Here is a 14,319-nt window from a genome sequence, read left to right as displayed (position 1 = left end):
GGCTGGCATGTGGTGCTGGGGGATTGAACCATGGTCCCTGTGCTTTGCTTAGCTTAGCTTGTTCTAAGTAGGTGCTTTAGACCACTGAGCCATCTCTCCAGCCCAGGATCTACATTTTTGGTTGCTACTTGGCCACCATCCTGGAAGGGATGTGTTTGACTGGTTTGTTAGTGTGAAAGTGGAAAGGTATTGAGGACTTGGATGGATCTGTAGAGTTGTGGCCTAGACTGGTAGAATTTTGGTGAGGTGATGCAGATGTAGAACCTGCCATTGTGGAATATAGTAGGAGTTTAAAGTTTAGTCTGTATCCTTCCTACTGTATTTGCTTTGACAATATGCATGCCATGTTGAACATGGAAATCAGTGAGAGAGGGGAGAGGAGGGAGTACAAACCTTGACCTGAAGAAGTGAGTTAAGCCAGAATAAGAAGGGCGGGCCACTCTAATGGTTGTGATCATCAAGTATAGCGACACCTGGGGCAGTTCAGAAATCTTTTTTGAAGATCACAATATATATTTTTTTGACTGCATGAAACTCATGTGAAAGCTTTGCTCTTTATTATTTTTTTGTTGGAATCTGTCCCTGAGTGAAGAGGAGTCTTTTCTCTTGTGAGTATTGGATAGGAAGTAGGAGTGAGAGGGTTTGTCTTTGGGTGTTGATCCTACACCGAGGGAGAAGGGGCCTAGACAAGGCCAGAACAGGGCTTCTTGGAGAAATGACAGTGGTCTGCTTGCCTTTCCCCTTGGTGAGTTCGTCGGGCTTGTTTCTCTTAAGGCAGAGAAATCCATTGTGGGCGCCAGCATTACAGACCTCTTTCTTGCTTGATTCTGAAAATAGAGTCAGCCCTTTTTTCCGGACTACCACCCATTGGCCCAACTTTTCAGCATTGATCACTGTGTCAGGGTTTTATTTGACACCTCTGTAAAAAGCTGGGTATGCATAGGATGGATACCTATTAGACTACCAAAGAAGGTCTTTGGGATAGAGATTGGTGGTAGTCAGAGGGTTCTTGTCGGGCTGCCAGAAATCAGCATTTATGTCGGTGTATATATACATTTTGTAATATATTTTGGGAGTTGAGGATATAAATGAACAAAAACTGTGTTTTCCCCTGCAGCTTGTTTCCTTTTGGGGGAGTGGGTGTCATGGGCAGAGGGGATGTTGATTACGTTCCCTTGACTGGAGTGGGTGTCTCCATAACCAGAGAGGAAACAAAGGGGAGCCCCAGACTGCTGAGGGCTATTCTCATGAAAAAAATAGGGTCATTCTTTTCCTCATTTTGAGGTCCGAAACCATTTTCATTTGTGCCTCCTTGACTGTAAGCACTCCACCGTAAGCACTCCACCGCCAGCCACTCTGCCTCGTGACCCTCATTTGTTGCTGGCCGCATCCGTCGGTTGATCTGTTGCCCATGTCACTGGCTGGGACTGCACAGGACTCTGCAGATCCTCTGCCCTGTTACCTCTCATCCTGGACCCTGAGCTCTGTTGGAGTCATCACTGTGACCCGAGTGTTGTAGGATTGGGGTTGATTTCCACGTTGCTGTTGGCCTCAGAAAGCTGGCCCAGGATCAGAATGCCTGCAGTGTTTGAAAAGCAGACAATCCAATTTTTCTTTCAAAGTCTGAACACAGGCTTTTATTTTTCACTAGTAATGGCGGCAAAGCACGCATTCTGATTACCTCAGAGAGGGTCTGAACCAAGAGGGCTGCTTTTGTAATTTTCCTTCTAACTCACTACCGCATGTGCATGCACACACAAACACACACACTGAGAAACTGCTGCAGAAAATGAAAGACCCCTTTGGATACTTGTCTGTTTAATATGTAATGTGATACCTCGTCTCACAGTGACTGGGTGGCAGACGGCATTGGCTCTGTAACACTGAATCACCTTTTGTACATGGCTTCCACAACAAAGCTAAATACATTGACTCTCCCTTATATGCTAATAAGTTCGGTGTGCTCCAGATGTTTGAGAAGCCCTGGAATAATTCAAAGCCCTCCCTCTTTTTCTTCTCATTTTAACCCTTTTTTCTATTGGCGTTGCTTTTGTGGAATGGGAAACATTGGGTTTTCCTTTAGCTTGATTTCCATCATATATGTAGCTGATAGAGGGGACTAGTGATGACTGCACATGGAGGATATTAGTGCTCATTGTAAGGACTCCATGCTGTAGTCCTCTCACCCCCTGCCAAGTGTTAGAACTGCCTAACACGTTGTGTTTTGAAATCCTGAGTTCTCATCAGTTGCTCCGAAGTTCCCTAGCTGAAGGAATCCTTGGCCTATGTTGTGTTTATTTTCCTAGCCTCCTTCAAAAAGAGACAGCAGGGAGGTAATCATACATACATATAGTACCTCTAGTCTGCAACAGAAAATCGCACAGCCCCTTTCTCTTGCTGTTGCAGATTAAGAAAAAAGCCTGTTCTTTTGCATTTCCTTGTGCAGCCCTGAAAAGTCTCTTCATTTGCTGCCAGTTAGGGAGATGATGGCATGAGCAGCGCCTACATTTGCAGAACCTCTGGTGGCAGGGCTCTGGTGTGTCGGGTTTCTTGGGTGATGCATCTGATTTCTTGCGTACTGTACCATGGTGGTTGAGGGGTGTCCTAGTTGTGGCATATTGCTCTTGTCAGCTGATGGTGTCTAGCCAAGGGTGCAGGCACAGTCCCCAAGCTGTCTTTACTGCAGTGATTTGGAATTTTCAGCTCATATTTATTGCTTTTGTGAAAGACAATAGACATGGTTTAATTTAAGTTCAACCTACTGAATATTAATAGAGGAGAACAAATGCTAATGGAGGAGATGGAATCTTTGGGCCATTCAATTTCCTCTGTTTAACCTCCTCTCAGCAACAAAGGTTTGTGTTGGTTGGGGGGGAAGGGTTTGTAAAATAAAAATCGTTTGAGTATGTGAAGAGAGGGATGCTGGTTCATTATTTCTTGTTGGCTAAAAATAATAATTTAAAAAACTGGTGGCAGAGCTGTGTTATGGGCATAGAAAATGCAGGGTACTTTAGTTCCTCCGATGCGGTAATAATGGCCATTCTGCCCTGTGGCATCTTATTCCTTCTTGCTGACCTGGCTCTCCTAGCTTTGGCAGTCTGTATGATTTAGCTTAAAATATTCAAAATGGAAATTAAAAAAAAAAATCAATGTGAGAAAGAATAATGGAGATACGAGGAAGGAGAGTGGATTTGAGGAAAACGAAACAGTCCTGGTTTATCCAACAGTGTAGATTATTGAAATTATATATAAATTCTCCCCCTCCCCCCACTACTATCTACAGAATGGGAGCTCTGAGATATACAAAGTTTATCATTTGCAGGACAACATCAGGCCTGCCCCTACAAAAAGGCCAGGAAAGCTGTGGTCCTTTAATCTGCATAACAGGCAGTTAACTCTGTATGGGCTCTGTGTTCCTGAATCTGGGGGTGGCTGATTCAGGCAACAACTGGGTTTAGCTCATCACTCACTGTTCTTCCTTGGAGTGGGTGGGGTGAAGCATGGTGGGCTATGAGGATTCTGATCTGAGGAGGGCAGAAGGACAATGGAGTCACCTACTGTTGGCCCCTTTAATGTGGCTCAGTCATGCCTTGGAATCAGGATGGCTTCATGTCTTTGTCTCAGTTAAAGTCATTATGAAGCCATCTGAAATTCCCAGGTATTTTTCATATAAGTTCTGTTTGTGGAGTTTCCTTGAGTTTGTACTTAGATGATTATTTAGGGGGCATTAGAAGCTTTTTTATGCTGTGACTTTTTAGATATGAACATGTTCTCCAACCTGTTATTTTTTGAGTCTGTGTTTATCATGTCAACTGCCTTGTCCAGCTTTGCTGATGAGTTTTGTAAGCCAGCCTGTACTTTCCCAGGACTTTATAGAAGATGGACGAATGCCCTGCTGTCAGAGCTTCCTGTGGGCGCCTCCCTGAAAGTCCCGGCTGATACAATGCAGTCATGGTCAGGTGTCTGGATCCATTCACACTTGCCTGCAGCTTCCCAGTACCTAACAGTTCCTGTAGACCTGCTTCTCCAGGTGCTCCCGAAGCAGCTTTGCTGTCGCCTGGGAATGAATACTGGCTAGGATGAGACTCGCTTTGGGAAAAAACCCTCCTGATGATTCTCAGGCAGGCTCAAGTTGGACAACTGTCATGCTCTCTGCTGCTTCTTTGTAAGGACAAGATTAAAGCCATCAGTTCTCTAGCTTACCTTTCTCCCTGTAGAAGGTTTTACTCTACACGAAAGGGCAGAGGAACATTCTTACCATCTTTACCTGACGGTATTTTTCTGCACAGTCTGAGCATACCTTTGCAAGAACTTTGTCTTTTGCCTTCCGTCACTGCTGCCTGCCCCCCAGGGATTGAACCCAGAGGTTTTGTGTTTCATAAGCACATTGGAAATCTTTTTTGCTCTTGTTATCACTGATACTTGACTTTGCTATCTGGTATTGATTTATATTCAGTAGTCCTCCCCCCGCATTGCTTGGTCCTTGCCAAATAAATTGGCATTTCTTCTTGCACCTACCCCTAAATAATCTGAACATATAACTGTGTGTATGTTTTCTTCTCAAGAGAATTTCCATTTGGTTGGATTGTGCCCATGTCTCATGACAACATAGTGTTAGCAAAAGTAAATCTAAGATGCATGTAGATTTAAGATGCATCTTACTTTTTTTGGGTTGTAAATTATGATCCTGGCTCTATTTCTAACTGATGCTGAAAGTAGTGTTTGTATTATGCTCCTGATTGGGGATTCCTCTTTCCCTCTCTTTAGTAGTGTTCTCTAAAGGACTGCGAGTAAATAGAAATACTAGTTTAGTCACAATACTTCTTGAGCTGTAGTCAGAGGAATTAGACAGGTGGAGTTAATTTTAATGCATTTCACCTAGCACACCTGAAATATTTGTACAGTTAAGAGTATGAAGTAGTGAGTACTACAATTCACTTTTAACATTTAAAATTCATCTCCTTATCTGGACTAGCTGTTTTCAAGTTTTTGATAACTACTCACTAGTGGTTCCTGTGATGCATAGTATAGCTCTTATCTTATAAATGTTGGCCACACTTCTATCCTTGAATTCCTAGGTCTGTGCACTGTTGGACTCCTCCTCCTCCTCCTCCCCCTTGTCTTCCTATTCCTCCTCCTCCTCTCCCTCATCTTCCTCCCCCTCCTCCTCCTTCTTTGTTCCTTGTCCCATGTCCGTTCTCCTCCTCTTTCTGCTCTCTTCTTCCTCCTCCTCCTCCTCCTCCTCCTCTGTTTCCTAGTGCAAATTTCCCACAGTTTCTTTCTTTGAGAAATTCATTGTCAGTTCCATAGCATAACGGTCATAACAGTTAAAGACCCATTCATGTAGGTGAATAGCCAGGAGATACCTTGTTTAGATTTCTGACCTTGGGTTATTACTCATTCTCTGAAATAATTTTTATTTTATTTTATTTTATTTTTTATTTTTATTTATTTTTTTGTGGAACCGGGGATTGAACTCAGGCCCTTGCACTTGCCAGGGAAGTGCATATTCCACTGGGGCAGGGCTGGTGAGATGGCTCAGTGGTCTAAAGCACCTACTTAGAACAAGCTTAGCAAAGCACTGGGACCGCGGTTCAATCCCCCAGCACCACATGCCAGCCAGCCCCGCCCCCTGGTGGGCTGAGCTGGCCACACACACACACACACACACACATAAATAAAATTAAAAAAAAAATAACTGGGGCACTATGCATGAACTGGGAAGGCCCAAGGTGTGTATTTATTTATTTATTTATTTATTTTGCTGACAAATACTTTAAGTCTTTAGACTACCAAGAATCACCCTTGAGTCATTGAGACACAACGTATGGAATGAAATTGGTAGAAATGTTGAAAGAGAAAATAAAAGTCAAGGGGTCATTCTGTTCTTTTGACTGTGAGGTCAAATACTGATTCCATGAAACTGTAGGCACACCTGTCACCCAGTCCCAAGTACCTGCAGTGTTTGTCACTGCAGTGTTGCTCTGGGGTGTTGATGTAGTAGCATCTTCTCATTGATAGAAGCTACATTGCACATGTAGGTTCAAATGAGTGTGAACAGAAGGCAGTGAGGCTTATGTTGAGCTGCTGCTTGCTAGCTGCTATCTTACTACTTGCTTGTTAAAATAGTTCCATATCACTACTTCTGGAGCCCCCTGAGGGCCAGCAGCTTCCACCCTGGGTCTTCTTTTTTTTTGTTGTTTTTTTTTTAATCCCAGGAGAAGAGCTAGCCTACCAAAGGTGGAAAGCCTGCAGTCATAGAGTCCTTTGCTTTTGGGAAGACTTATGGCAAATTTGGTTACAGTCTATAGTAATAGATGGTTCTGAAGAGACAGTAGCATGTATTAGGATTTCATGTCTAGGCTTAAGCTACAGGATAATGTTTATTGTGTGGCATGTTCTACTTCCGGAAGGAAATTCCAAAGATTTCAGTCTCTGGAATAAACGTTTAACATTCAGAAATGACTAGTTTGACTTAATAATAATTGACACTCCTTTCCACCCTTTAGGTATAAGAGATGTTTACATATGTTAAAGTAGAATCCTAAATTATATGTATCACTTAATCCCAAATTTCTGCTTGGATACCCCTCTGTTGAAATTGCTTCCTTGTTGGGCATCTTGCTCTCCTAAAAAGGCCTAAAATAGCATGAACATTTTAATTGTTCTCTGCCCATTCCAAGGATTTGTGTACTTGGAAATTTCCCCTGTACCCACAGTCTTGTCAGCAACACGTAGAAGTAATGTTGGTAAAGCGCTGCTTCCTGATGCGATGTATTTAAGTGTTTGTCCCCTTTTCTCACCTGTAGGGCTCCTTGGTAATGACCAGTCTAAGGGATTAGGACCAGCATCAGAACAGTCAGAGAATGAGAAGGACGATGCATCCCAGGTGTCCTCAACTAGCAACGATGTTAGCTCTTCAGATTTTGAAGAAGGGCCGTCGAGGAAAAGGTTAGTACCCAAGGCTGAAGTACCGGTACAATATTATTAACCAGGATGGCAAACAAAGGTGGCCAGTTCATGCCTCATGGGAGGAAACATGGGCACACTCATGTCTTGCTTTTGTGGAGGAGTTAGCGTTACAGGATTCCTAAGTGTTGTCCAGTAATAATGATCACAAATGAATAAATAGAAAGCGTCATGGACTCAACAAAATAGTGCCCCTGCCGTAGCAGTTGGCTACAGAGTTACCAGTTAATTTTATTCTTCAGTTGTTTCATGGATTACTACCCAGCATTAATGGTGATGAGATGTCAGATGTGATTTTGCCATCTTCGGAAGGGAGATGTTTGGAAAAAATGTGAAGAATGAAATACGGTATTTTTGAAATTATTTTTCCTTAGCAGGAAAGTAGTATTTTCATGGTATCTATCTCTTCTAAATATATTGTTGTTTAGCCAAGTTGCTATTTTTTTTCTCCAAGCTTACCAGCAATTATTTTTTTTATATTTCCTAATTAAACCTAAGATAGTTTGGTAAGGAAGTTGACTCCTTTAGTTTCATATGTTTGTGGTTTCAATGTCAGTGGCAGTGACATTATATAATGATAGTTTCCCTTGGCTGTTTAAATAAAAAACCCGGTGCTGGTATTGGCCCAATTTCATATCTCTTGTGTTTATTTTTTATTACCACATGTAGAATTACTATTTCATCGTATTTGATGTTTTCCTGGGTTACTGCCGTATTCATGACTGTGTTTGTTGACACAGAGTGTGTGAGAGTAAGGAGTGTTTTGGCCTCATGTGCTTTGTTGATTCATTTGCAGAATTATAATTACTTTTGGAAAACCATTTATATATGTATCCATAGAACCTTGGGATAGCTGAAAAATACGAGGAAAAGACTAGCCAGTTGTAGAGACTTCACATCAATTTTGGGTATTGATTTTTTTTTTAAATATATTTTAGTACAGCGTCTACAGGGTCTCACTACATAGATCGGACTCATAGTGATCCTTGTGTTTTTATCCTCCCAAATGCAGGGATTACAGTGGGTCTTGAAATTTTAGGCTCATAGCTCAATTCCTTAGTTTGCTTTCCTTCATCATGAAATGTCCCTAAAATAGCCCCTAGTGCACTGGGTGTATCTTAAGTCCCCTTCCCATTTTCTCTGTCCTCATCTCTTGTGCGTCATTCTATCAGAGTACAGTTAGCAAGTCCACGTAAGATGCCCATTTGAGCATCCTGGGCTTTGTGTACTATGGCAGTCTTTTACAAAACATTTGTTTGAGCATCTGAGTAATGATTACACATGCATCACAAGAACCCTTCCCCATGCTCCAGTTTGAAAAAATGAATCACCATGAAAGGGATTGCAAGGATGTTCAGTCAGACTGTGCACCTGATAATACCCTGGCGTGTGTGGCGACACTGCCTGTGCCCCCAGTGCAGGTGCATTTTCACCTGTCTGGCATTAATTTTCACTTCAGTTTGAAATCTCTGGGAGCATGGAAAGAAAAATATGTATTCAGCTTTATTTTCAGCAATCTTGGCCACTGCAAATCTTCAGTGATTACTGTGTCAAATACTGTCTTACTGCGTTTTTAAAGAGTTGATGAAAGGTCCTGCACGATAGCTCAGCAGACTGAGCGCCTGATTAGGCAAGCACAGGGACCGGAATTCCATCTCTGGCATCACATGCCAGGTCGGCCCCAACCTCCCTGGCACACCTAGCCAGCCACTGAGACTGGGCATGGTGGCACACACCTGTAATCCCAGCATTGGACAGGCTAATCACTGTGAGTCCCATCTTTGTAGTGAGACCTTATACCAAATACAGTTTAAAAAAAAAAAAAAAGTGATGATAGCATCCTTTTATTATGGTTAAGTTGCTAGTGAAACCCGTGGGGGCCACACTGTATTTGAAACTCTTTTAGGGAGGCTTTCATTGCAGGAGGAGGCTTTTGCGGCCTTCCACCAGGTGGTGTTAGCAGGGCATGCATTTCTTGCAGTTTTACAGGGTCATAATATGATTTGTAAGATCATAATTTTTTAGTAGTATCAAGCTTTGAAGAAAATTAGTTTTGACTCTTTTCTGCTGTTGAGGGGATTTGGTGTCACCCCTGCCTTCAGAAGCAGAGTGGATGATTTTGAACTTGGATTCGCAGGCCTTGCTTGGGTACTCTGGAGACGGGTGCTGAGACATGTCTATCGTCTCTGTACTGAATCTTTCTAGTAAATTGACAGGTACTTGCTGTCAGTCAAGAGAGAGTCGAGTCAAGCTCTCAGTACCAATGACCATGTTTATTTTCCAAATCTGAATTCAGGCTTTGGGTAGGTTTTTGGCTCTTCTTCCTCGCTGTGAGTATTCTGTTGCCTGCACATTATACAAACATAGGAAGAGTGTGTTTATTTCTGAGGCAGGATCTTGCCATGTAGCCCAGGTTGGCCTTAAACTCATGACCCTCCTGCTTGTTCAGTCTCCTGAGCGTTGGGATTACAATACCACATGTAGCTGGAAAGAGAACGTTTAAGATCAGTTGTTTGCATTCTAAAACTTTCACTATTTAGAATTTCTTGAAGAAAAGACTGAATCCTAGAAATCCACCATCAAGATTTATGTATTTGCTTTGAACATATTATTGAAAGAATGATAGCAGTGGCGAGTGTTTCTTGTATCACTCTTGCTGTTCACTTCTTTCTGGGATCACTAGTTACTATATATTTTGTCTACTTTGTTTGGAAACCAGGAAGGTGGGAACAATTGGAGCAATGAGAGGGAATTTATGTTGATGACTTCTATTAAAAATTGTCTATCTAGTCTGTGGCGCGGACCATGCTGGGCTGGCTGGGCCGGAGGGTCGTGTTGGGTATGTGCGCGCCTCCGCGGGCAGTGGTGCCCCGGACCCTGCACGGCTGGCTCGCGGTTCGTGGTGGGGGCAAGCGAGGGTGCGGAGCAGCCGCCCCGTGCCTTCGCCTTCGACCCTGCGCTGCTAGAGTTCCTGGTGTGCGCGCTCTGCTACATTTTCTTAATTCTTATATACACTTTGTGAGTGAGGAGGAAGAAAGTTTCTGTCTCTGCCTACTCTGACTGTGCTTATTCCACTGATCTCCTTAGCCTCCTTAGCAGGTCTGTTCTACTCAGCCTCTCTGGAGGAGGACTTCCCACAGGGCTGCACAAGTACAGCCAGCCTTTGCTTTTACAGTCTGCTCTTGCCCATCATCATTCCAGTGTATGTGTTCTTCCCCCTCTGTACCTGGATGGGTATTAAGCTCTTCAGGCATAATTAACACAGACACAACAATGTGGCTATGTGTTAAGTCCTAAACACTTGGTGTTTGAAAGTTCAGTGAGGTGGAATACTGGAGACCTATTTAGTTAAGAGGAAAGTTGCTTTGCCTTGCTTAACTCAGTTTTAGGACTAAAAGGCTTAAGATGCAGAAGCTTTGATTGTACTTCTAGTTCTGCCCTTGTTTTTTGAAGATTCTGACTGCTGTATGAAACAATAAAATGTCATGATGGAGATTAACTCCTCTAATCAAAAAAAAAAAAATTATCTAGTGAGGACCCATGGAAACCTCACTTAGTTGGTCTAATTTTCCAACTCACAAATTGAAGCATTAAATTTTTTTTGGTGGTTCTTGTAACAAATGTATTAACTGTATGGTTAAAAATATTTTTCTGTTTATAAAATTTTATTTTGCTGCAGAAAGCTGTTACTCAGTTAACCTTAAATTTCCCCATACAGTGTTCCATTGTTTTTCTTTGAGTGAGTTTATTTTAGGAGAGAGCAATGACAACCATAGAGAGTTCTTTAGTTTTGAGTTTTTCTTTCTTGAGTGTTTCATTGTTTTCCAGAGAGGTTTTCTTTATGGCAGTGATGAGGCACAAACAGATCTGTTTCCTGGCGACTAAAACCAGGGAACACTGAGCTACACCTCTACTGTTGTTTCTTTAAATTATGGCAGAGTCTCACCAGTTGCCCAGGCTGCCCGTAAACTTTTGATCCTGTTGGTTTAGTATCCCAAATACTTTAAATTACAGGAGAGAACCATTACACCCTATGTACAGATATCTTTTTTGCCTAGCCAAGAAGAGGACCAGCATGTAAAATCATTTTTTCTAAAAGAGAAAGCTGGCAAGAGGATCACATGTTTAAGCTCATCCTGAGCAGTTTAGGGACTTACTAAGACCCCCTCTAATAAAAATATACTGGGGATATAGCTCAGTGTGAAAGCCCTGGGTTCAGTCCCCAGTAACAGAGAGAAAGACAGACAGACAGACAGAGAAGAGAAGGGAAACAGCTTTCTACAATATTAAGCCCCTCAGCTAACCTTAGAGAATAAGGGGTGTGTGTGTGTGTGTGTGTGTATGTGTATGTATGTGTATGATTTTTAAGCTGATGGTGTTTTTTGGTTTTTTTTTCCCTCGTCATTGAGGGTGTTTTAAAAAATTATACATTATTGTGTTTTTTGTTTAGGATGAAGACATTAGCGAAAATGTGAGCTTTTTATTTAATCCCCTCTGAATGCAACGGTGACTGTCTCCTTTCATTCTGTTGCTGTTGTAAAATTTGTCATTTCCTCCCCAGATATTTCCGGTTTGTGGAAAATAGAATGAATAGATCTTGGTCAGTCCTGTGTAGCTAGGGTGAATAACCCTTTAGAGGGATGACTGTGGGATAAGGCTTACCCGGAAGAACATGTAGAAGGGACACATTGATCCTGGGGTACACTGTGGATGCCGAATCCAGGACAGGTCCTTGAATTGCCACACAGAGTAGGATTGATTTTATATTTTTCGAGTGGGGTTGAGGGAAGAAAGAAATGCAAACAGTAGTAGGTTTTCAGCTTCTGTCTTAAGGACTGATTGCATAGCCTGATAGAGAGTGGCTGGGCTGGTCTCTGCTTCTTATTACAACTCTCACATTTCCAAGTGTGTCTCACTTTCCTCATCTGTTAGATGTGTACGACACAAGTGACCTTGTGATGGTGGTGGTTGTACTGAGTGAGTTTTGAAGAGAATCAAGCGTATAAGGAGCATTCTCTGTGGTAGATTCATTAGTAGCTATCAGCAGTGCATGTGACACATGAGTTGCTATGCACGAATGGTCAGAGGAGACATCTCAACTTGCTCTACAGGGCTTTTGATTTCTGCACATAGCAGCGTGGGTCTCTCCGTGGTGCCCCGTCACGCAGTCTGTAGGCTGATGGAAATGTGTGGGTGTGTCTCCTCTTTTGAGGTCACTGAGTCACAGGAAGGACCCTGTGGTGACTGTTATGAGTTTGCTCCACTCAGCTTACTGCAGCCTTGCAGCATTCGCTTGCAGGGAAGAGGACGTGGATGGTGCAGTTTGTAGTCTGAAGAGCAAAGTGTTGGTGAGCAGATTCCTTCCTGGCTCTGCACACCTTGGTGACGGCATCTGTCTGTGAAGGGACCCTGGTGCTTAGCGCTGAGCTTCCTCGACACACCGAGCTTGCAGTGCTGTTTGTATACGTTAACTGTCCTTTAAAAAAGCGAACTTGGGAACTGCTGAAGAACTAGTGTAAAATGTACTCTGTGCCTGAGAGAGGTAGAACAGAGGGGCTGCGTATGCGAGTTAGCACAAACCTGGCTAGTCCTGTTCCAATAGATTTGAGAGTTTTTAAAATTTTAAGTTTATTGGCACATTTTAGGTTTACCTATGATCACATTCGTCAGGATTTTGTACCTCTGCATGATATAACTTGATTTGTTTTTCCCCGTTCATCTCCCTCCCTTCTCCCCTCTTCTCAGTAGGTTGAGTTTTATGCAATGAGGTGCTGGGTTTGTGTGATGTCTTCACTGAGTGTAATTTAGCACTGGACATGAATATGTGTTGAAATTGGTGCTAGTTCGCCCAGGCTTAACAGGTATTCTCTCCACCTGTTAAATGTCTACCTGTCCGTGTTCAGTTTTGTTCGAGTTCCTTCATCGGTGTCGGATGTTGTTTTGCTTGTAAGTTTGGGAGGGAAGAATGGTCCAAGGGCATAGGAGCCTTGCTGGGCAGTACACATAGTCATTGTGGGTTGGGGTTAGTCAATGTGAGCAGCCTGAAGAGTTAGGAATTGAAGTCCTGTATAGTTTTTCACCATCTCTGCAACAAAATGCGGCAGTGATATTGTTCTGTATTAAATGTACTGTCTACTTCTGCTTTAAAAAAACAAAGTAAAAGAAGAAAAACACACAGCTTAGAAATTTATTACATTTTTTTACCCTCTATTGCTTTAGGTTTAGAAATTTCCACTGTGAGATTTGTGACTACAACTTTGCAAAGTACTTTTTTTTTTACGCAAAGTACTTCTTAAAATTAAAGATAAATGTTCTAGTTTTAAATTTTAAAGCTTTTCATGACTGAAATATGTGCTGTATTACTGGGAGATAAAAAGAGTGGACACGGTTGAGAAGTAGCCTATAATGTGGTATCTTTGAAAATAATTGTAGAATTCATTGCTGTGTACAGTAATATTGTTGTGTTTAGTAAGTATTTGCTCTTTATTTACCTAACCATTTCCTATCTTTGTGCCTTTTTTGCTGTAGATGTACATTTCCTTCTGGTGTAATTTCCATTTTGCTTGAAGGATTTTTCACAATTTTAATGCAGGTCTGTTGTGATGGATGGCTCTTTGTATCTGTTATTTTTAGAAAGTTGCAATTTGTAATTGTGCAGACACATGCAGTTATAAAAATAGCAAATACCATTTTCGAAGGACACTTTTTTGCTGGGTATATAAATATTAAAAGTTGTGCCTTAGCAGTATTGGGTTTAGTTGGGCTTTTGTTTTTGAGGTAGGCTCTGGCCCTGTAGTTGAAGCTGGTCTTGCACTCAGTATGTCGCCCAGGCTGGCCTCAGACTCAGAGCAGATCCCTCCTGCCTCAGCCTCCTGAGTGCTGAGATCATCTCAGGCATGCAGGTCTCTTGGCAGTAGTACTTTGTTCTGACTAGTTAGTTAGTCTTTTAACTATTTTGTAAACTCCTTTTAAAATCAACGTAAGCAGTTTGATACAATGTTCTGGTACAAGTTTTCATACAGGAAAATGCTTGGTATTCATTGAGCTTATTATAAATAGTCATACATTTAACCAATCTTGGAAAAAATTGACCTATTTAATTTGTGTGTGTGCGTGCGCGCGTGGTCTCTTTCCCTTTTTCAGACTTGATTTACCCATGTGTCGGGCTGCTTGAAGTTGTCTCAGGTCATCAGCGGTCTGTTTACAGTTCATCTCAGTGTTTGTTTCCTTCAACATTTCACATAACATAGTTTATACCCCAAATCTATTGTTCAGTTTCACTGAGTGTTTTTCATTTTAGGCTTGTTTTTATATTTACAAATTAGATTTTAGGGCGGGCTGTCTTTCTTT

The 14,319-nt window shown here is 42.1% G+C and overlaps 2 protein-coding genes across 5 annotated transcripts in view; both read left to right on the top strand.

The window, feature by feature from the left end:
- Jarid2 (jumonji and AT-rich interaction domain containing 2) overlaps positions 1-14,319 on the top strand; it is a 246,103-nt gene that overhangs the window by 145,669 nt on the left and 86,115 nt on the right. For 3 of the 4 annotated variants that reach the window (XM_004628343.2, XM_023712152.1, XM_023712151.1), the window contains one exon: positions 6,810-6,951. The exons of the other annotated variant lie outside the window; for it this stretch is intronic. In XM_004628343.2, coding sequence (XP_004628400.1) covers positions 6,810-6,951 — 142 coding nt within the window. The remainder of the gene's footprint in view (positions 1-6,809; positions 6,952-14,319) is intronic. 4 annotated transcript variants of the gene reach the window in all.
- Positions 9,775-10,229, top strand: LOC105741784 (phosphatidylinositol N-acetylglucosaminyltransferase subunit Y-like). Its single transcript, XM_012514036.1, has 2 exons — positions 9,775-9,808; positions 9,997-10,229. The coding sequence occupies exons 1-2, from the start codon at positions 9,775-9,777 to the stop codon at positions 10,227-10,229; spliced, it is 267 nt and encodes an 88-aa protein (XP_012369490.1).

Source organism: Octodon degus, unplaced genomic scaffold (assembly GCF_000260255.1).
Source record: "Octodon degus isolate 3935 unplaced genomic scaffold, OctDeg1.0 scaffold00023, whole genome shotgun sequence".
NCBI lineage: Eukaryota > Metazoa > Chordata > Mammalia > Rodentia > Octodontidae > Octodon > Octodon degus.
The sequence above is the reverse complement of the archived record's forward strand: the minus strand, read 5'-3'. Positions and strand labels throughout refer to the sequence as shown.